The sequence below is a fragment of the Neoarius graeffei genome, chromosome 18 (assembly GCF_027579695.1).
Source record: "Neoarius graeffei isolate fNeoGra1 chromosome 18, fNeoGra1.pri, whole genome shotgun sequence".
Taxonomy (NCBI): Eukaryota; Metazoa; Chordata; class Actinopteri; order Siluriformes; family Ariidae; genus Neoarius; species Neoarius graeffei.
In genome coordinates, this window is record NC_083586.1 from 67669068 (window position 1) to 67691734 (window position 22667).

General features: G+C 42.9%; 2 protein-coding genes across 4 annotated transcripts in view; one reads left to right on the forward strand and one right to left on the reverse strand.

Annotated features, from left to right (window-relative positions):
• The first annotated feature begins 1052 nt into the window (after positions 1 to 1052).
• Positions 1053 to 7369, forward strand: soul5l (heme-binding protein soul5, like). The gene is made up of 8 exons (XM_060898336.1): positions 1053 to 1105; positions 1216 to 1275; positions 1385 to 1469; positions 3673 to 3793; positions 3933 to 4075; positions 4328 to 4491; positions 4755 to 4924; positions 6828 to 7369. The coding sequence occupies exons 1-7, from the start codon at positions 1053 to 1055 to the stop codon at positions 4918 to 4920; spliced, it is 792 nt and encodes a 263-aa protein (XP_060754319.1). The 3' UTR covers positions 4921 to 4924; positions 6828 to 7369.
• A 2188-nt stretch (positions 7370 to 9557) lies between these two features.
• Positions 9558 to 22667, reverse strand: part of LOC132866505 (calmodulin-regulated spectrin-associated protein 3) — a 30428-nt gene continuing 17318 nt past the window's right edge. The window contains exons 7-19 of one of the 3 annotated variants that reach the window (XM_060899315.1): positions 18495 to 18634; positions 18302 to 18395; positions 17831 to 17873; positions 17665 to 17732; positions 17523 to 17553; positions 15771 to 17377; positions 15469 to 15671; positions 15006 to 15124; positions 14609 to 14898; positions 14139 to 14196; positions 13935 to 14050; positions 12307 to 12425; positions 9558 to 11313 (exon numbers count right to left, since the gene is read on the reverse strand). In XM_060899315.1, the coding sequence (XP_060755298.1) occupies positions 11011 to 11313; positions 12307 to 12425; positions 13935 to 14050; positions 14139 to 14196; positions 14609 to 14898; positions 15006 to 15124; positions 15469 to 15671; positions 15771 to 17377; positions 17523 to 17553; positions 17665 to 17732; positions 17831 to 17873; positions 18302 to 18395; positions 18495 to 18634 (3191 nt within the window). In that variant the 3' untranslated portion in view covers positions 9558 to 11010. Of the gene's footprint in view, positions 11314 to 12306; positions 12426 to 13934; positions 14051 to 14138; positions 14197 to 14608; positions 14899 to 15005; positions 15125 to 15468; positions 15672 to 15770; positions 17378 to 17522; positions 17554 to 17664; positions 17736 to 17830; positions 17874 to 18301; positions 18396 to 18494; positions 18635 to 22667 lie in introns of all 3 variants that reach the window. The other 2 variants (XM_060899314.1, XM_060899313.1) reach the window with 2 other exon arrangements.

Genomic DNA, 22667 nt, shown 5'->3' on the forward strand with positions numbered 1-22667 from the left:
CATGAGTCCACCATCAGGAGAACACTGAACAACAATGGTGTGCATGGCAGGGTTGCAAGGAGAAAGCCACTGCTCTCCAAAAAGAACATTGCTGCCCATCTGTAGTTTGCTAAAGATCATGTGGACAAGCCAGAAGGCTATTGGAAAAATGTTCTGTGGACGGATGAGACCAAAATAGAACTTTTTGGTTTAAATGAGAAGCATTATGTTTGGAGAAAGGAAAACACTGCATTCCAGCATAAGAACCTTGTCCCATCTGTGAAACATGGTGGTGGTAGTATCATGGTTTGGGCCTGTTTTGCTGCATCTGGGCCAGAACGGCTTGCCATCATTGATGGAACAATGAATTCTGAATTATACCAGCGAATTCTAAAGGAAAATGTCAGGACATCTGTCCATGAACTGAATCTCAAGGGAAGGTGGGTCATGCAGCAAGACAATGACCGTAAGCACACAAGTCGTTCTACCAAAGAATGGTTAAAGAAGAATAAAGTGAATGTTCTGGAATGGCCAAGTCAAAGTCCTGACCTTAATCCAATCGAAATGTTGTGGAAGGACCTGAAGCGAGCAGTTCATGTGAGGAAGCCCACCAACATCCCAGAGTTGAAGCTGTTCTGTACGGAGGAACGGGCTAAAATTCCTCCAAGCCGGTGTGCAGGACTGATCAACAGTTACCGCAAACGTTTAGTTGCAGTTATTGCTGCACAAGGGGGTCACACCAGATACTGAAAGCAAAGGTTCACATACTTTTGCCACTCACAGATATGTAATATTGGATCATTTTCCTCAATAAATAAATGACCAAGTATAATATTTTTGTCTCATTTGTTTAACTGGGTTCTCTTTATCTACTTTTAGGACTTGTGTGAAAATCTCATGATGTTTTTGTTCATATTTATGCAGAAATATAGAAAATTCTAAAGGGTTCACAAACTTTCAAGCACCACTGTACGAGTTCAGTTGATTATGTCACAAAATCAATATCTTGGCCCTAATATGCAAATTATGAGAAAATGCCACAGAACCTGTATGCTAAGCTAACTAGCTAACTAATGTTCGTGTGTGAGAAGAGACAGATTGTGCTGCTGAAGAACAGAGACTCGAGGTTCTGACTCCTCAGAAAGACACTGCAGAATCCTGACCTCTAAGTACTGAGCTCTGTGATGATGCAATCTCTCTCTCGTGCTTTCGCTCTTTCGCTCCTCCCCCCCCCAGGTTTCTTCTCCGCTGTATCGTCTCTTTCGTTCTTCTGCTGCTGGCTGAGAGTGAAGTGGGGTAAGATTCATAAGATTCTGCTTTACAAATGTTTTCCCAAAAGTCTGTTCATGTGTTCATGCTAAGTGTGTGTGTGTGTGTGTGTGTGTGTGTGTGTGTGTGTTCCCAGCCCGAGTGATTTCCTGAGCAGTTACTGTACCGAGTCTAAAGAGTGCCTGCAGTTTCAGCTGGTCTGCCAGACGGAGGAGTATGAAGTAAAGTCTATCTCTGTTTCTGCTTTTCTTCATGAAACAGTATGGAGTGTGTTTTCTGTATAATGTAGATGTAAATGATTGCAGATTATAAACTGAGGTCATACTGTACATCTCAGTTTGCGGAGGCTCTCCTTCAGGCCTCAGTATAACACCTTACAAGTTTCTATAACCTCTGCAAGTTCTCCAGTCCTGTAGATGGCACTGTTAAAATTTCACAAGTTCCATGATAATAGATTGACACTCTCCAGAGTTTTCCATCTTGGAATGAAATTGTAGTTTTAAAATGCATATCCTGGACCAATTTAGTGGTTTTTTATATGAAAGTCTGTCCCTTTACACACTCATCCAGAAGGGTAATTTTGCACAAGGCCATCTGTCTACAGCAGAAAAAAATAAAATAACAAAACACGTCTGGAAAAATCCCAAGGGAGTCTGGAGCCAGATTCGTGACGTCACCTGCGGAAGCGCCAGCAGGCTGCGCGAGCTTGCACGGTTTCAGTGCACAGCCTGTGTAGACCAAGTTTAGCAGCTAGCGATTTTGCATTTAAATGATGATAGTTAAAAGCTTCAGCTTCTAAACCCATGGATTCATGTATAAATGCTCATCTATCTATTGTTACATAAATCATATTTTTTCTAATTACTATTATGTATTTCTGTATTTCTTCATTCAGAAGAGTACTGGCTACTGTAGGAGAAAGAGTTCATAAGCTACACACATGGAACCGGCTTAGCAGGGTTGTATATACAGTACATTTAATGTGTTTGACAGGGCCCAAGATCTCAAGCCCTGACACGCCGTATATCCCTCGATACATGTGAAGTAAGTGTATTATCGCCCAGCGCTTTCGTGTTGTTTACTTTTGTGTGTGTGTCAATAAATAACATTATCCGTGTACCACACAAACACAGGAACACCTAATTTAGAGTATAGTCTCTCTTATTTCTTACCCTGGCAACAGTCAACTTGTGAATTGCCGATTTTCTTGGTCTTTTTCTCGACTCTGCTTGGTCCTCGGCTTCGAGGGCCTCAGTGGATGCGGCACTTTGCCTTTGGTCAGGGGAGACGAACACGACTGGCTCCTTTGGTGACGCTGACACAGATGGAGACGGTGTTGCTTTGGGCATTCTAACAGATGGAACTGCGTCTTTTTTTCAGATCAAGTTGCTTCTTGAAGCTCATTTCCCACTGCAAATAGTTCTCAAAGTCGTCGGGCTTTATGAAGCGAGCCCCGCATATGATGCTGTGGTCTGTTGCATGTTGCCAGTTTTTCTGGGTGCCTCGCATGAAGCACTCCCATTTCTCTCTCATTGTCCGGTCTTTTGGGAAACGATGAGTACTAATCCCATCATGATTGGTGTTGCTACACCGTCCTACGATACATCTGTTAACCATTTTAATAATTACATGATAACGTTGAAGAAATTTGCAGAAAACCACCAGGTCGTTTTTTCATAAACAAACCAGCACTGACGTAGGATTCAGAAGGAGGCGTCCCGCATGTGACGTCACGAAAATCAATGTTTGCCGGGAAATCCAAATGCCAAGTTTTTTCAGAGGTGGACCAATTTGCCTCAAATGGCTTGATTTCAACTGAATTTTTCTAGTATTGCGCAAGGTAAAAAAATTGCACAAAATGCAAAATGTGACAGATATTTGACCCAAGTTTAATATAAAATAAGAGAATTACATTGATCTTACTCCTGAATATACCCAAGATGTGCCCTCTAAAATTAGAGTCTGTTCATGACATTTTGACCATGAGCTGGCCTAGTGGTTAGCATGTCCGCTTCTTGATCAGGAGATTGCGTGTTCCACTCGCAGTCGGGTCGTACCAAAGACCATCATAAAAATGGTATCTACTGCTGTCTGGCAAGGCACGCTGCAATACAGATCCGAGTGGGGAGTCAAACTCACGCGGTTACCAGAGGAACCGCCTCCCACTGTAACCCTAGCTGTACAATAGGTAAGAGGCAGAGGGCTATGGAAACAGAGATTGGTGCCACCCAATGTGCTTTAAGGGCCTGGTTAGTACAAGGACGGGAGACTGGGGAAGACCAGGTCCTGGCACAGGAGGGACTTTGACATGACATTTTGACAGCAAAACAACTCCATATTGCAGCATCAGAAAATCATATAGGCCAAGTGTGTGTGTGCTTGGTAGGAGAAGTGTTGAAAGCGTGTGTGTGTATGTGTGTGTAGGTGCGACACTACTCTCCGACTCGGTGGGTGTCGACTGATGCTGAAGCTTATCTCATGGGCGTTGGAGCAGCAATGGCCTTCAGACGCCTTTACCAGTACATCACTGGAACTAACCAAGCAGGTGTGTGTGTGTGTGTGCGCTTTATAGATACTGAAATCCAGACATCATCTTCATTAAGCTGTTAAGTATCAGATGAGGCTCTGTGTGTGTGTGTGTGTGTGTGTGTGTGTGTGTGTGTGTGTGTGTGTGTGTGAGACAGGTATTCAGATGGAGATGGCCGCTCCAGTTCTAGTTGAAGTACCAGAAGAGACCCACACATGGGAGCCGGCTCTCTACACCCTGAGCTTCCTGCTCCCTTCAGTGTTCCAACGTGAGCATCCACCTGCCCCGACCAACGACAAGGTCAGAATCCTGACACGTGTAAAATAACCAGTCAAACGACAGAACTAAAGTAAGGTCCGGTTTCACAACACTATTCTGTTCACTCTGTAAGATTATGTGCTCATTAATATTCAGATTAATGTTTCTTGATATTCATTAGATATTCATTAATATTCATGAATATAACATTAATATAATTAAATGAACTCGCATATGGAATATTTTAAGCTAATGAAATGTGTAATTCTGAGCCTATGTGTGTGTGTGTGTCAGCTGTATTTTACAGAGATGCCTGAGATGGATGTGTATGTGAGGAGTTATGGTGGATGGATGCTCTCTGTCTCGTCTCGACTCCACACACACCTTCTGACCAAAGAGCTACAGAGAGTTAATGCTAACTACAACCGCACACACCACTACGCTGTAGGCTATGACAGGTACACACACACACACACACACACACACACACACACACACACATAGAATAAATGCCAAATATGCGCTGTAACTGTACAAACAATGGTAATTACACCAACATAAAAAATGACACTCAAATTAGTCTGTAATTATAATGTGTGTGTAATTACAGTCAATAGTCTTAGCAGCAGGCTCCTGCTATTGAAAATAGAAATGTACCAAGAAGTAAGTGTGTGTGTGTGTGTGTGTGTGTGTGTGTGTGTGTGTGTGTGTGTGTGTGTAGTCCTCTGAAACTCTTACACAGACATAATGAGGTGTGGTACGTGGTGAACGGTGAGCCAGTGTGCAACGGAACGATGGATAAACCCACTCAGATCACCACTGCTAATACTGCTAATGCCATCAGCGCTAATTCTCCTGATACTACTGATCCTACTGCTACTGAATAACCAGGTAAACCCCGGGACACAAAACATCCTGACAGTCTAATGCTTTTATCTGACCAACTTGAAAACATACACAGAAATGTTCTACACTAAAGTTTGTTCGTTTGTCATTCTGGTTCGGTTCGTGTCACACTGCTTTCTAGTGTTCAGAGACAGAACCCTCTCCTGTACTGTCGGGCCTCTACAAGGTTTATAAAACACACAAAAACAGAAACGTACAAGTCGACTACTACTATTATACTTACGTCTTCGGGTGATGATACACAGGGCAACGTTTTGGGCAATATTGCCAGCAACGGGCAACCAGGTGAGACACAAGGCAACTAATTAGGACAACAGACAATTGGCAACAACCAATCAGATAAGAGCAAATCTGTTGCCATGGAGACAGACACCGCAAAGATGGACACTGAAACATTTACAGCGTCACTTTTGTCTCGGCTTCAGCCTTTATTTCGCTCAAGTAAGTACCACTTCTGGAACAAAACTGAATAGATCCTCTGGTCAAAAGATAATTTGCCATTATTTTAACATTTATAAATCAAAATAACCACATTATTCTGTAATAAACACTTTCTAATAAAAATCTCTTTAAAAATGCTGCTCACCTCAATCACATATGCTGTAACTAATGACACATACGTCACAAAAACATCATCGTTTAATTCTCATCTCAGCAAAAAAGACAAAAGGACATGGAGCAGGAGATGCTGCTGAGGAGGAAAAGGGCGTGGCAGAGCTCCTGAAAGGCTTTCTTTCTTTTTTAGATCCTGAAGTTGGTACTGTTTCACCCTCGGGTTCCACAAGTAGTTGTGCTCCGTATGTGAATTAGATCAGACGATAAGTTCTACAATCTCTATTACAACTCACAAAAACAAAAAAATCATGAGCTGCCTGTCACTTTTAACTTGACACAAGAGAGCTAATCTTATCCCTACATAGCTAGCGATAGCGTTCAGCTATGTTAGCAAAACCTACTGCTAGTTAGCTAAATACCATTTGATCTCTGTGGAGCTGTGGTTAGCTAATGGCTAACGGCAGTTTACACTTAGATTAAAAAAAATCAATGTCTTAATTACAACATGAGCATAAAAACAGATGTCTGATGGTTTTCTAAGTGTTTGATGAGGTAAATTCACCACTTTGGGTTTACACACAACAACTTACCGCCATAGAAAGATACAGGTTGTCTCTCTTTTTTTTTCGCTCCACTGCCCGAAACACCACCATCTTTGTTGAAAATTTCAGAAGCTCTCAGATAGTCATGTGATTCACTGCTAGCACTGTGACTGGATGATCTTAATAATAAAAAGTTGCCCAAAACGATCAAAATCATTCAGATAGAAATTATGTTGTCCAATCTCAAGGGGAAAGTGTCGAAGCGCAATTGCCCAAAAAGTTGCCCTGTGTATCATCACCTTTACAGTCGAGCTTTTCCTACTGCAGTGAGAGAGTGCATCTCTTATTATCTCATCTCATTATCTCTAGCCGCTTTATCCTTCTACAGGGTCGCAGGCGAGCTGGAGCCTATCCCAGCTGACTACGGGTGAAAGGCGGGGTTCACCCTGGACAAGTCGCCAGGTCATCGCAGGGCTGACACATAGACACAGACAACCATTCACACTCACACCTACGCTCAATTTAGAGTCACCAGTTAACCTAACCTGCATGTCTTTGGACTGTGGGGGAAACCGGAGCACCCGGAGGAAACCCACGCGGACACGGGGAGAACATGCAAACTCCACACAGAAAGGCCCTCGCCGGCCCCGGGGCTCGAACCCAGGACCTTCTTGCTGTGAGGCGACAGCGCTAACCACTACACCACCGTGCCGCTCCATCTCTTATTATATTAGTTGTATTTTTCCACATGAACTCTGTCTTTTATGCTGTTTCTCTCTTATTCTTCTCAGGAGGCACCAGTGGAACTGGCTGTGTGATTCTGTAAGTGTTTCACAGATTCTGTAAGCAGCCAAACTGGGACCTCCATAAGCCAACTCGTTTATCAAAATCGTGGCTATATTTGCACAAGAATCTTTTTCTCAAACATCCAGCTAACAGGGTGAGAAAATCTTCAGCTTCAGCTCAGTGTCTCAGTTTGCTGTTGTTCATTCCATGCACTTTGAGTGTTTAAAGCTAGACGGCCTTTCAATTTCATAAAATCAGTGAAATTTAGTTTCGTCTGAAATGTGCTGATTGTGATATCTGTTTATTTCTGTAATATCTCACAAAATATCAGGCCATTCTGTGGCTGGGAAGTTATTTAATTTGAGGGAATTAAAGCAAATAATGTGCATGAAATCGCTCGCTTGGCGCAGTCAAGCAGACAGAGGAAGTCCGTGTGCGCATGCACAGGTTTACCTTCTTCTTCTTCTTCTTTTGGGTTTTACGGCAGCTGGCATCCACAGTGTTGCATTACTGCCATCTACAGGTTTCCCTTTGAGCGTGCACTGACAGTTCCATCATTCTGTCGCTAAACGAACAGCTGATCACACCGAGGTGCTCGCTGAGCGCCCATATTTATTAGTTTGGTCCTGCGTTTCCTTTCCTTCGTATATAACATAACGTCTTTTCTTCTCACTTTCTTTCCATTACTGTAGTCGCTCTTTGACGTTTCATTCGCACACTCACATCCTCCATTTTTCTCTCCTGTTTCAAATTTGTATCCCACAATGCCTTGCATGAACGGGGAAAGCCCACCACGTGATGCATGACGTAGTATCTTGAATTGGGTCATGGTGAAGCAGGAAAAAATAGCGGAGAATTTAGAGCCACGTGGAGATAAATTAATTAATTGTTCTATTTAAAAAAAACACCTAATAAAATTGGAAGTCTGTGATTTGAATTCAGTAGCTTTCAGTCCACAAAACAAAAATAACTGGGTGTTGGGAAAATTATTTTTGTGACCTACACTTGAAAAATCTGAAAGGCAGTCCAGCTTTAAGACAGTTTTTCTTGGAACCTTTTGGAAAGGGAAGTCTGTTTTTGAGCTCGACTCCACGATCGCTACAGTGTACAAACCAACAAACCCTTCAGGATGCCAGATGAAGCTATCTTTTTAATAGTGTCATATGTATTTATGTTATTTGTTATTTATATTATGTTGCTGAGGACTGTCCACAAGTTTGTTTTAATTTTCTGTATGTTTACACGTCAATGTCATGACTTTTGCTGCTTCAGGAATCAGGATTGATATGATCTCATACAGAACCCTTGATGTGATCAGTTCAAGCTGTAGAGATGTTTCTAGCTGATGTAACTGTGATTTAATACCATTGAGCTCCGTGCTGCATTCAGTAATAAAACAATATCACATCTACAAATGGCTGCTCTCAGATATTTCTTTTTATTCATTTTCATATGTTTAGGTTACACCTTCAAAACTCTTGCTTTTGTTTTGGTGGTTAATCAGGTTTCTGATTCTCATGAGTTCCAGAAAGATGGTTCCAACATATAGACCTAAACTATCCTATATATGATGATTAAAAGATGAATATCTGATAAAGATCCTATAATGATTGACCTGCGATGAATGAAAGAAAATTACTGAAGTCATAAATGATCCAAATCCCCAGTACAGACTTTCAGGCTAACACATTAACCATTAGCATTGAAACAAAGGAAGTCGGCTTGGCAAGAACAGAAGGGCTGAGAAGTTCCTTCAGCTGAGAAGCTCCCTCAAGTCCATGGCACAATGAAATGGTTTGATTTATTTGAAGCTTACGGTCATGAAAAGGGAATAATAGTACAATTTCCAATATTGTGAACATAGGACACAGATGCTAATATGTAGATAGCATGTAAAGTGGAAGCGCTTACTGGCTACTGGAGACAAATTTACCAAGCTGACCTTTATAGCAAAAAAAAAAAATTCCACTCTCTTCAGACTTCTTCCAAAAATCAAGCTCTTTTCAAGTTATCCAAGCCTTAAGTTTCAGGATAGCCATGCACCTCCAACTCTGTCATATGCTAAAACACATCTTTCTCTCATGTGTGTCATGAAAACTGATGACTATGGAGTTCTAGTTATTTACTCTTTTTTTTTTTTGCAAGATTGCAAAATGGTGTTCATTGTGTCCATTTAATGTTTCCATAGCTGGCTCTTCATTTCTAATTCTATACCAAGTTCCCAACTCCTGGAGCAACCCTGACCCCATGTTTTACATTTCATATCATGAGGTTCTTAAGGTTGTCTTCTGTCTCTGGGGAGATCCTCTAACAGTGTTCCATAAAAATACTAAAAACTAAACATTGTGTTTTGATGTTTGATGGTATAAAAGTTCCCACAAGTTCATCAGAGAATAAATTAACAAACATATTAAATTACTCGAGAGTTTAAACTCTTCCAGTCTAACCAGGAGATTAAAAAAATGTCCAAATACAAGTATAAATACATTCGCAACAAACACAAAACATTTAAAACTTGGAGTGTAGACCTCACATCCATTTTTGTAACTTAGATAATTATGAACATTTGAGGAATCTGATTTTTGTGCCTCAGTCTACAAGCCAATCACCATGCAGATGTTTTAAGATCCATAATTATTAACTATTATATAACTTTTCTAACAATTTGGCACTGAAATCCTAAAGTGTCTTGTCCAATCAACACCTGGATTTAAGGCCAAATGTGAGTGTTAGGAGAATATTATTATTATTATTATTATTATTATTATTATTATTATTATTATTATTAAGCTATGTTCACATCACAAGCCTCATTGTTCAGTTCTGATGAGCCATCTTTTTGGTCAGATCGGATTTGCCTATCTTGACAGTTCATGTTCTTAATTCCATGTGATCTGGATCTCACTGTAATGTGAACACATCTGTTCTCCGAAACAACACACATGAACACAGCGATACATTTTTCGACAAGTCATTTGTCACCAACAACAAATAACATTGTATTTGTGAGAGACTCGTGGAACTAAAACCAAATTAACAGACACGATAGTAGCTAATGTATGCACTGCATTTTGTTCTGGAGGACAAACAGGTCATCAGCTGCATATGATCAGGTTGGGAAGCCTGTGTCTCTCCTCCATTGTTGTGTTGCTGGTGCTGCTGCTGAAGACGGAACTCAGCACATGCGTATAGACAAAAAGCCACATGAATTCTGATCTGAGCGTTCTCATTCATGTCACATGGCCACAAATTGAATACGTATCCAATTTAGAACCACTTACGAAAGTGACTCAAATCTGATTTGAAAAGATCAGATTTCTGTGTCCACACAGCCCTCAGGAGCATTGAGGGGGTGCATTGGTACAACTGTGTCTCCAATGAGGAGCTCCACCAGAGGACTAACCAACTAAATATCCTCCACACCATCACACAGCGCCATGTTCATTGGCTCGGACACGTCCTGCACTGCACAGACGACCACCCCACAAGAGCTATTTACACATTTGATTTGCCAGCCATGGGATGGAGATGCCCTCATGGCCGACCGCACGCCCGTTGGAACAATTTCATTCGTCAAGACCTCCAGCAGATTAATTTGAGACTGGAGAATGTCCCGGCACTCAGCCAAGACCGTGAGAGATGGCGGAGTTTGGTGGCACTGGAGGGCTCAACACCATGCTGGCATGAGGTTTAGGAGGTGGAGGAGGAAGAGAAGGAGGAGGACACAGCCCTGGAAACATCAGATCTGTGTCACATTAAGGCAAAAAATCAGATTTGAGTCAATTCAGCCTGGTAATGTGAACGTAGCGTCTCAAAAAAGTGTCTCAAAAAATCTAAACTAGTCTGGTGCTTTCTACGTGCTCATGCTTTGCTCCAATCATTTACATGCAATTAGGGAAGATTTTTATTTTATAAGAAATACCATAATCTCATCTCATCATAAATTTTCTTAGGTTTTTTTTTTCCACTTTATGGTTTGGATGATGTTCAGGAAACTCTTCACCCAAACATGTGAGATGATAAAAGCTCCAGTAGCCAAAATTCCAGTTGGTTACTGGTCATGGTCCATTGTTAGTCACAAACATTTGGGGATAAATTGTCACACAGATTGGTACTCCTTAACAATCCAGTAATGGCAGAACCAGAACAGTACATCCAAGACCAAGCAGTCTCCTGCAGTAAAGGCCACTACTGAGGAGTGGCTGTTTTTTTGGGTGTGCTCTGTTTCTTGGTTTGCCATAAGTGGGCAGGAATGGTGAAGGCGTCCACACTCATGCTGACAGTGCGAGACGGCAGCGCACTGAACTGCTTCCTGTCAGAGTTGTACTTGTAAATGGCCTCCACTGAAGAGCAGGGAATTGCTCGGGGGCCGACACCACACAGCCTTTGCATCTCATCCGACTGGCCATCTAGTGTGTAGATCGCACGGAACTGACAGTTGGAGTCACGAAGGAGGATGAGGAAGTGGTTGGCTGAGCTTTTCTCCATTTCCTAGGAAACAGGAGTGGGGGTGGTCAGGATAAAGAAGACGGAGATAAGACGAAATGTGTGTGTGCATGAGGTGTGTACTTCGATGTGTCCGAGTTGTAATTATCACATGGTTTACTGCAAAATTGGTTGAATTTAACAATATGGCTTCCACACACACTATTCAGCAGCCTTTAAAATAGCATTTGATCCAACACATCCTATTACATTGATTGTTTACTTGTTTATATCATGCTCTACAAGTTAATCTGTGCACACAACTTAAAGAAATCGTAAGAAAATGTTTAAAAATTCAAGTTCAGAATCAGGCATAACTGAGACACGAATCCACACAGTCTGATGGTCAGTGATTGTGCGTTGGTGAATAAGTTAGAGTTTATCTGTGAAAACGAATGCTAACACAGGAGAGTCAGATCTGTGTGATCCAGTGTGAATGGTAACATGGAAGAGTTGGACCTCCAGAGACTGATCCACCCTTACACACCAACCAGATCCCTACGCTCCACTACTACTGGTCGCCTGGCCCCTCCTCCTCCTCTCCGCTCCTGCCCTGCCCACTCAAGACTGCTATCTGTCCTGGTTCCTCATTGGTAGAATGACCTTCCCATTGAGGTCAGAACTGATGACTCCTTGACCACTTTCAAGCATAGACTGAAGACTCACCTCTTCAGGCTGCACCTCTCCCTTGCTTCCTTGCCTACTGTGTCACTGTGTATCAGTTTAGACCAACCCAGGCTGTGTCTGGTCAAGCCTGGGGTTAGACGGTTGAGTTCTCTATTTAGCTGTACTTTATATGATTGGTTTGTTTTCTTGGCTGTTTGAGTTTTGGTACTTCAACAGCATTTTACACGAGGTATTACTGTCACTGGTTCAGATGGCGCTAGAACTTTCTTGTCTAGAAGTTCAGCACTTCTTTTTGACTTTTGCACTCTGGATAAAAGCGATTGCTAATGCCATGTAATGTAATGTGTGATGCACTGAAGGTCATTGCTGTACCTCAACAATCTTCTTCTTCTGACTCTCATTGACCTTTCCTGCGAGGCAGCAGCGTGAGAGAGCATTGTGGATGATGAACTTGTTGGATTTGAAACTTGGCTCTTTGAACAATTTTGGTCCTGAAGATGGAAAAACAATTAAAATACAAAAAACGAAGTGTTTAGTGCAGTGTAGTACAGACATTTCCTGTTTACATCTGTTCAAATGACAGTGATGTAATTGAGGAGTGGTGGCTCAGCAGTTCTGAGAAAAGGATCTGCTGCAAATAAGCAAAGCTCCTGACCTTCAGTGCTGTGGTCTGAACTGGAACTCACTGTGCAGGAAAAAAGTACCTTGAAAATGAATACTTGTAATGGTGTTTGTCACAGAGCGGCACGGTGGTGTAGTGGTTAGTACTGTCCTCTCACAGCAAGAAGGTTCTGGGTTCGAGCCCAGTGGCCAACAGGGGCCTTTCTGTGTGGAGTTTGCATGTTCTCCCCGTGTCTGTGTGGGTTTCCTCTGGGTGCTCCAATTTCCCCCACAGTCCAAAGACATGCAGGTTAGGTTAACTGGTGGCTCTAAATTGACCGTAGGTGTGAACGTGAGTGTGAATGATTGTTTGTCTCTGTGTGTCAGCCCTGTGATGATCTGGCCCCTTGTCCAGGGTGTACCCTGCCTCTTGCCGATAGTTAGCTGGGATAGGCTCCAGTTTGGCTGCGACCCTGTAGAACAGGATAAGCGGCTACAGATAATGGATGGATGGATTTTTGCTACTTTATCAAGTCCAGGTGCCATATTGGTCACTTAGTCGTTGTAAAATTACTGACTGTAGCTCATTTATTGTTTTGTATGAGGGAAGCCATGGCCTAATGGTTAGAGAAGTGGCTTTGACCAAAAGGTCACTGGTTTGAGTCCCTGGATCAGCAGGAACCAGCAGGGAATGGCTGATATGCCCTTGAGCAAGGCACCTAACCCCCAACTGCTCCCCAGGCTGCTCTGGGAATGTTGCATGACACTCTGGATAAGAGTGTCTGCTAAATGCCTGTAAGGTAATGTAATGTAGTGCAGTGTATAAAATTTTGGCACCCACTCTCCCATCTATAAATGGAAAAGGCACACCACTGAGCAGATATGATTTGGAATTCTCACTTTACCATCACTGCAGGTTTGAGAAACCACAAATCAACACTTACAAGGGGGACCAACAAGGTAGGTTTGGTCAGTATTATCTGAATCAGGTCTGTTAATCTGTTTTTACACAAAGGAAGTAGCAATTATATTGTATACTGGTTAATTGGAGCTAGTTTTTGCAATACTATTCTAAAGGCTAATGCCTAGCTTATTAAAACTGAAATGGGAACATGGATCTGCTTCCAAGAAGTTGCCTTTTTGAATTGATGTTTGTTGTGGTGGTATCTCAGACTACAATTGTACAATTCCTCATGTTTAGATGCTACTTGTTATTCCATGTTCTGCTGCAAAAATCTACCACATCTCCTGATTTCATCTTGGACACAGAAAGATTTTGCACAAGGCCAAACTGTGAAACATGCTTTAGATCAGGATCTGATGAAGAACTCTCTCTATATAAATATATGCTCAAAATACTGTATATCTGCAGCTAATATACTGTATGTCCCAGTCCTCACCAGTATATTCAGTCCCTGACGCTGGAGAAGAAGCATTAGATCCATTTTCCCAGTCCTCTCCATTCTGATTGGACAGGAAGCCAGGTGACATCAGTTTAGAGATGGAGTCAGAGGTGCTGGATGAAATAAAAAACAGACAGTTTGAAAGGGATAGAACATGAAGGAAGGCATGTACACCTCAGAGGAAGAGGATGAGCCTGGTACCTGGTGGGTTTGTCTGGAGGCAGGGGGCCATTGGGCTGGACAGGTTTCTGCTGTTCTGCTACAGAGCAAAAAAAAAAAAAAACATTAAACGTGTCAGTTTAAAGGTAGCAGTTGGGTTCTTCAGATGAATCTAAACCTTTTCTCAAATGGCAACTCTCAGTTTGTAGAATGCTTAATGGTTGCCCCAGAACCATGACAGTCCTTGATTCACTACTACAGAACCAAAGATGGCAACACTCTCAACCGTAGCAACCCACGCTTCCACTGATTCTAGAACATTTTAAGGAACTACAAAGTTCCTTAAAACTGATCCACAAAAATTACCACCTGCTGCAGAAAATAAAGAGGTTCATGGAGCCATAAGCAAGAAGCTGAAATGATCCCTGGTTCTTCAGATGCAAAGGTCAAAAAAATTATTCAAAACACTGCATGTTTTATCATCGTGTGTGTGTGCGTGTGTATGTGTGTACCTTTTTTCTCCTTGCGTGGCGAGTGGGCGTGTTGTTTCTTGTTGCTGCGATGGGCCGGTTTCTGCTTCAGCACTCTTTCCAGGTCGGCCATTATCTTCAGCTGCTGCCTTCGCTCATACTCTGCCTTTGTGAACCCACCACGCCTTTGTGGTGTCCCAGGGGGTGTGGCCTGAGGTGTCCGAGGGGCGTGTGCAGTCTGGGGTGGCAAGACAGGGCCAGATGTGGTGGGCAAAGACTGGGAAAGGGGTGGAGTCACAGGACGGAGAAGACTGTCTGTGGAAGACAGATGGCTGCGGGATGAAGAGGAGAGGTTTAGAGAGTGTGTAGTATTTAGAATGTTTGTGTTTGTGTGTGTGTGTGTGTGTGTGTGTGTGTGTGTGTGTGTTGAGAGAGAGACCTTGGGTTCTCCTGCTCTTGTCTCTCTCTCCGTCTCTTGATCTCGTCTGCTCGTCTCTGCTGTCGCTCTAGCAGCAGTGCTCTCTTCAGAGCCATCTCTTCCTCTGACAGACCCACCTCCTACACACACACACACACACACACACACACACACACACACTTTATTGTAGCAAGTACTCAATCACTTCTGTGTGTGTAAATAATTTTTATCAATTTTTTTCTGTCCGGAATTCTTTCTTTCCCATGAGTTGTACACTAAATTTCAATATTTTATACAGCTTTTATCGTTGAAACTTCAAATGACCACCATTTGTGTTTTATTTGGGAAGAATCATAAAACCATGATAAAAATATAAAGTGAAAATTGATATTGGCCCATGCCTTCTAGACAAATCTGCACACACACACACACACACACACACACACACACACACACACACACACACACACACACACACACGTACCTTAAAGTAGAAGCTGACCCCTGCTTTGCTCTCCGTCTCCATGTGGTCACTCATTGAGTCAGAGGAGAAGATGTCAAGCTGGTCCTGATCAGTCTCTCCCTCCTCCTGCCTCTGAGAGGTGCTGATGAGCATGTCACTGAGAAACGAGCACTCGGAGGGTGCTCCAGAGCTACTGCCGCCACAGACGCTTACAGCACACTCCACTGGAGGGTGAGGGATAAAAGCTTACTGAGTGAGCTTGTATTACAAGAATAACTTTTTCCAAAATATACAATGCTATAATCACAGGTGTAGATATTTACCAGCAGGAGGCGGTGCAGGATCAGTGGGCTCCAGCTCTAAGCTGAACAGTGGAGTCTGCTCATCACTGGACCCAGACTCAGATTCTGCACTTTCTTGGGCTGATTGAGGTTGGAGTTGAGTTTCAGGCTCCTGGGGTGTGCGTGGGCCTCCAATTCGAAGGGAGGAGTTGGTCTGCACCTGACACTGACTGGGGGAGACACGGCGAAGGTGGGGTAGCGTGTCGACGTTCTGAAGAGGTGACAGGACTCGGGTGAGGGGTTGGAAACTGAGGTCACATGGACGGCTGGAGTGCTGCCGTTTGGGGCTCTTAGGAGGGGGGGAGTTGTTATAAAGCTTACGAGTGGAGGTTTTGGATGTTTTGGGTGATTTAAGGTCACTTTGACGTGATTGTGACCCTGAGGGTGAAAGGTCACGGGTGGATTCACGTGAGAGACGAGGGGGCGTAGCTGACATTTTTGGACTTGCTGGTATGACCCATGCTTTGCTTGGAGATGGGGTTGTTTTAGATGCTGTGGTTTTGGATGATGACGGTGTGGAGGTTTTCTTTCCCATCAGCTTCTGCTGCTGTTCTGTGAGACGCTGCATGTCCTTCTGTAGTGCCTGCAAGGCAGAGTTTAGTTTGGACACCGCCTCATTGTATTCGACCAGTGGTGGTTCTTTCTCTGGCAACTTCTTTGGCTCCACTGAGAATGTCACCTGCTTCTCCAATTTGGGCAGAGATTTGACATCTTGTTCCCCATCCTTCTTTTTCATTTCCTCCTCTTTTTTCTCATCTTTCTTCCTCTCCTCCTCCTCCTTCTCCTGCTCTTCTTCTTTCTGTAGTGCTTCCTCCATTTGAGTCAGCCTTTCATCTAGAGTAAGTGAATCCTCCTCCTCTTTGACTCCGTTTCCTCCTTCCCCTTGTTCTCGTTGCAGTTGGAGGAAGGCGCTTTTGCCAAGTCTCTGTCTATGCTTGGTAAAGATTGCCTCGATCCGTCTCTTCTGTGCTTCAATGGCTTTGCGTTTTTCCTCCAATTGTGCCCCTAGCTCTTGAGCTTCTGCTGTGCCAGCAGGACTCATCATTCCTGGGCTTGATGGTTCCTCTGATCCCAGAACCCTGGAAGTCCCTGGAGACTCTGGAAGCCTTTTCCTGCGCTCAGCGAAACTTGTCATTTGGCCTCCTCTTGGTCCATTGGTTGGCGTTCCAGCATCTTCTGATGTGTCAGAATCTCTGGAACAACCTGTTGGCCGTCTGGCACTAATTCCTTCCCCACCGATTGGTCTGTACATCATCCCAGAACGGCACGGAGCAGAGCTGCTCAGCCTGGTCTTGTCCTTATCGGGGGAGTGGAGGAAAAAACCTGCTGGTGCCCCCTCTGGTCGCTGTCGTGGTTCATTCTGCACTGTGTGAATGACTTGCAGTGCCTCTTCAATGGCGGGCAATTCCCCCAGCGGAGCCTGACCAATCAACTTACTCAGATCCTCAGGAGGAGTGTACAAAGCAGGGTTTGTTGTCATGGTGAGGCTGTCAGTGCTAACTGAGCGGAACAGAGGATTACCCATGACAACATCCACATCACTGTCCAGAGGAAAAGGAATGCTAAAAGCCACAGCAGAGAGAGGACGACTAACAGAAAGAGATAGAGATAGACAGGATAGAATGACAAATTTGGAAACTTGTCCTCATGCATTAATGCATAATCTCAATAAGCTCAAACCAGATAAGCATCTTTTACGTGCCTATTTTACACAGAAAATAAGAAGCGGCCTACCTGATCTGTTTTTTACTCCAGCCCCGGCCCTCTGAACGCACCAGAAAACAAACCAGAAACCAGCAAGTATTATTCAAGCATGCAGAACCACATGAGCTACAAATCACCTTACCTTATTATGCAGAGTGCTTTGCCATCTCACCTGTTCCTCCACCAGAAGATACAGGGGATGACAATGACAAGAGGGGTTGCTTCAGCAGGAACGGTGATCTGCTGCCACAAAGCAACAAGTCCCATAATGCAAATTATGAAATAAATAAATGTGACATTAGTTGATACATTGGCAGATACCATTAATTTTGCATTACCTGTTGCCATTGACAGGGCTGGTGCAGTCTAAACCAGAGGCATCTAGAGAACAAAAGAGATGCAAAAATCTGAGTGTGGGGCCATATTTATGTACTCGGTTTGAGTTAGGATTCGGCATTTGGCCACGATTATGTTCAGTCAGCCTTTGAATACAAAGATTTAGCTTGTTTTATGTTCTTGAGTGGTACAACTGTCTAAGCTTTTATCCTTCTAAGTCAAGAGATCCTGGGAGACTGGTGTCTCTGTGGTTAAGGCTCACCATCCACTTTTGCTGTGATTGGCCAGTATTGACCAAGGAAAGGGGTGGGACTTGATTTTTTACTTCATTGGTATACTTTTTTCCTTGTTTGTTGGATAGCCAGCAAATATCTAAGAACCTACTATATAAATGTTTCAGGGCTTACGTAGGTCACTAAAAATCAGGTCTATGTTTCATCTTTGCAAATATAATAAGAGAAACATGCATGTACCTGTCAGGTCCAGGGTGTGCACTGGCTTGATGATGTCAGGCTTCTGCACTTCAAACACAGCCAGTAGCTCAGCCAGGAAGCACATGATATTTACCTAAGTGTTAAACATAATCTCTGTCATTAAGAAATACAGTTTAAAAAAGCAATCGGCAGGTCAGTTTTGTGAGAGCAGTATTTATTTTTTGTGTCTCACCCGTAATATGGGTGGGGCGTACAGTAGGTCCTCCAACACTAGGGGGCAGCAGCCTTGAAGATGGTCATTGCAAAACTCTCTGATCAGCTGCAGATTATACAAGCTGTCTGCTACTGACATGGTGTCCTTCAAACAAACCTCTACCAAGTAAAGATAACAAGTAAATGCTCGATTTCAGGCATAAAACTGAGTTTTAACAAACTTTTAATGGCTTTTGCTTGTAAAGTGTATAATGCCTATTTCTCATGAGTGGCCACTTGCATTATTTTCAGTGAAGGAGTGTATTGCAGGAAATTTTTTGTGTAATGGGAGATGACATGGCCTAGTGTTTAGAGGAGCTTTGGGACCAAAAGGTTGCTGGTTTGATTCCCTGGACCAGCAGGAATGGCTGAAGTGCCCTTAAGCAAGGTACTGAACCCCTAACTGCTCCCCAAGCTGCTCTGGTGATGTTGTACGTCACTCTGGATAAGAGCATCTGCTAAATTCCATTAACATAATGTAACATTATAGAAACACATTTAAACACCAAAGCAGGAACAACTGCTATGTCCTGATTTGTAAAGATACACCAGCGGTTATGTACACATACAAGAGGTGGAGAATTTCAAGCAGGCTTTTATTTCAATGCTTCTTCAGATGTCTGGAATAGAAAGTGTCTTCTGGGTAAAATGGTACTTCTGATGTCCTCAGCAATGCCCAAGCTCAATCCCTCCAGCCTCCAAAAGGAACTTCAAATCATCACTTGTGCCAATAATTAAATTCACATGAATTTATGCAGTTCTTTTAACAGGGACCATTGTCCCAAAGCAGCTTGAAAGAAAGCCAGATGAGGAAAACCTCTCTGAGATGAGAAGAGCAGTAGAGGTTCTAGGCCACTTTACCGGGGAGGAAACAACTGATCTGTTACAAGGACACAGTCATGTTATTTGGAGAGAAAAAGAATCTAATATGACTGACACTGGATCCTTTTGCTCTCCAAATAATGTGATACTTTGAATAATGTTATATGACTGAACTACATCAGACCTGCCTGATCCATCCTGATGCCCTACGTCTGGTTGGAGTCTCACCGCATTGCTCCTATGGAGGACGGCCCCATATGGACAATTGAAAGTCACACCTGGAGGACGCTCTGGACTCTTACAGTAATGCTTTTATGGCTGAGGACTACAGTTGACTTGCTAACTTTAGGACTGCAGTTGTCATGAACAGTTTTGCACTCAAGTTTCCATTAATGAAGAGTTATAACATCAACAAAACTGACTTCATGTTAAAACTGTTAATGTTATAGTCATGTTGTCTGTTGTTGTCCAGGTGAGAATGGGTTCCTTTTTGGGTCTGGTTCCTCTCGAGGTTTCTTCTTCATGTCGTCTGAGGGAGTTTTTCCTTGTCACCATCGCCACAGGCTTGCTCATTGGGGATAGATTAGGGATAAAATTGGCTCATGTCTTGGGTCATTCAGATTCTGTAAAGCTGCTTTGGGACAATGTCTATTGTTAAAAGTGCTATACAAACAAATTTGACTTGACTTGACAGTGTGATACTCCTATAATTGGAGCAGACTCTCTGGTCCCCCTTTTTAAAAAGAGGAACCACCACCCTGGTCTGCCATTCTACAGGCACTGTACCTGACCTCCAGTGCCTGTAGAATGGAATTAGCTCATGTTTAAAGTCACTAAAATTCTGTAAAGCTGCTTTGCGACAATGTTTATTGTTAAAAGCACTTTACAAATAAACTTGACTTGACTACATAACCAGAGTAGTACGCTGGGACTGACAGGGTAGTTTTACAAAATTGTGCTCACCTTTATTTCTTTATGACTGTCTCCGTGCCTTGTTTCACTTCATTCCAAGTTAGACTTGGTGCATTCCTTTAATGGGTTCTAGAAGATGTGTGGGTTTTTTCCTTTTGCGCGCTACTTTGCCACCATATGATTGCAAAAATAAATCAGGCTCTGTATATAATTAACAGTTACTCCACAAAATCGAGTCATACATGAGCTGATAGCCAACGGGACACATAGCACTGAGTTGTCTATAATCCATGTACGACGAGATTGAGTGGAATAACTCTTTTATTCTATCCACATTCACTGGATTTTGAGAAACAGAACATTTTTATTTTTATTTTTTAAAAATTTGATGAAAAAAAACATCTGACAAAATCATTTCCGCTTAGAATGTAAACAAGCCGATGAAATGACAGGAGCAATTTGTGAAAAATGTGATGATAATAATTCTTGAATTTTTTTTAAAGATATGTTCATACCATCAAATTCCATATTTTGTTGCTTTTTTTTGTATTTTGGGGGGTTTTGTTTTCGAATAGAGGTTTTATTTTGTCCTCAGTTGGTCCGGTTACCCGTGCTGCCATTTTCTTCTTATTCTTTAGGGGTTTTTTTGGTGGTTGGCAAACCAACTTAAAGGTGCATTACTGCCACCGACTGGGCTGGAGTGTGGAACAGGATATATTGGGGGGGCAGGCACTATATTCTTTTAGCTATTTCTGTTTCTTTTAAATGCTTGATAAAGTGATATATCTGACTTGATGTGCTCCACCATTTTGTTTTTCTCTACTGACAGTATATGAGCTGATATCCTAGTAATAGAGTAGCCAATCAGAGCACGTGATTGCTCATATCCACACCTGCCACTTTCATGTCCTTTCTCACCACATCCATGTATCTCCTCTTTGGCCTTCCTCATTTTCGTTTGCCTGGCAGCTCCATCCTCAGCATTCTCCTTCCAACATGCTCTGCATCTCTTCTCAGGATGTGCCCGTACCATCTCAGTCTCATCTCTCTTAGCTTAATTCCCAAGCTCTCCACATGTGCTGTCCCTCTGATGTGCTCGTTCCTTATCCTGTCCAACCTTGTCACTCCCATCACAAACTTTAACATCCTCAACTCCGCCACCTCCAACTTTGCCTCCTGTCTCTTCGTTAAGGGTATGGTCTCCAATCCATACATCACAGCTGGCCTCACTACTGTCTTATACATCTTACCTTTCACTTTTGCTGGAACTTTCCGATCACAAATGACTCCCGAAATCCTTCTCCAACTGCTCCACCCTTCCTGCACTCTCTTTCTCAGCTCACTATCGCAGCCCCCATTTTCCTGCACAGTTGACCCCAGGTACTTGAATTCACCAACTTTCTTTATGTCTACTCCTTGCATCTTCACTACACTCTCATCCCCATTCTCATTGATGCACATGTATTCTGTTTTGCTCCTGCTCACCTTCATTCCTCTTCGTTCCAATGCATACCTCCATCTCTCCAAACCCAACTCAACCTCCTTTCTACTTTCACCACATATCACAGTATCATCCACAAACATCATGTTCCATGGTGACTCTTGCCTCACTTCGTCCGTCAAGCTATCCATCACTATGGCAAATAAAAAAGGACTCAAAGCAGATCCTTGATGGAGTCCCACCTTCACCTTAAACCATTCAGTCGTTCCAACTGTACACCTCACTGCTGTTTCACTGTTCTCATACATGTCTTGCACCACTCTAATATACTTCTCATTCACCCCACACTTTCTCATACAGTACCATAACTCATCTCTCGGCACTCTATCGTATGCCTTCTCCAGGTCTACAAACACACAATGTAGCTTTCTCTGGCCTTCCCTGTACTTCTCCATTAACATTCTTAAAGCAAAAATTGCATCCGACGTGCTCTTCCTTGGCATAAACCCGTACTGCTGTTCACAGATTGCTACCTCTCTTCTCAATCTCGCCTCCAATACCCTTTCCCATAGCTTCATGGTGTGGCTCATCAATTTTATCCCTCTGTAATTACTGCAGCTCTGTACATCTCCCTTATTCTTGTATATTGGGACTAGCACACTCTTTCTTCATTCATTTGGCATTTTCTCATTCTCTAGGATCTTATTAAACAACCTCGTAAGGAACTCCACAGCCGTCTCACCCAAACATCTCCAAGCCTCAGTCGGGATGCCATCTGGTCCGACTGCTTTCCCAGTCTTCATTCTTTTCATGGCTGCCCTCACCTCATCCTTACTAACCAACTCTGCTTCCTGATTTGCTGTCTCCAATGAATCTGACCTTTTCTCTCTTCGATTCTCCTCATTTAATAAATCCTCAAAGTACTCTTTCCACCTTCTTAATACACTCTCTTTGTTTGTCAGCACATTTCCATCTTTC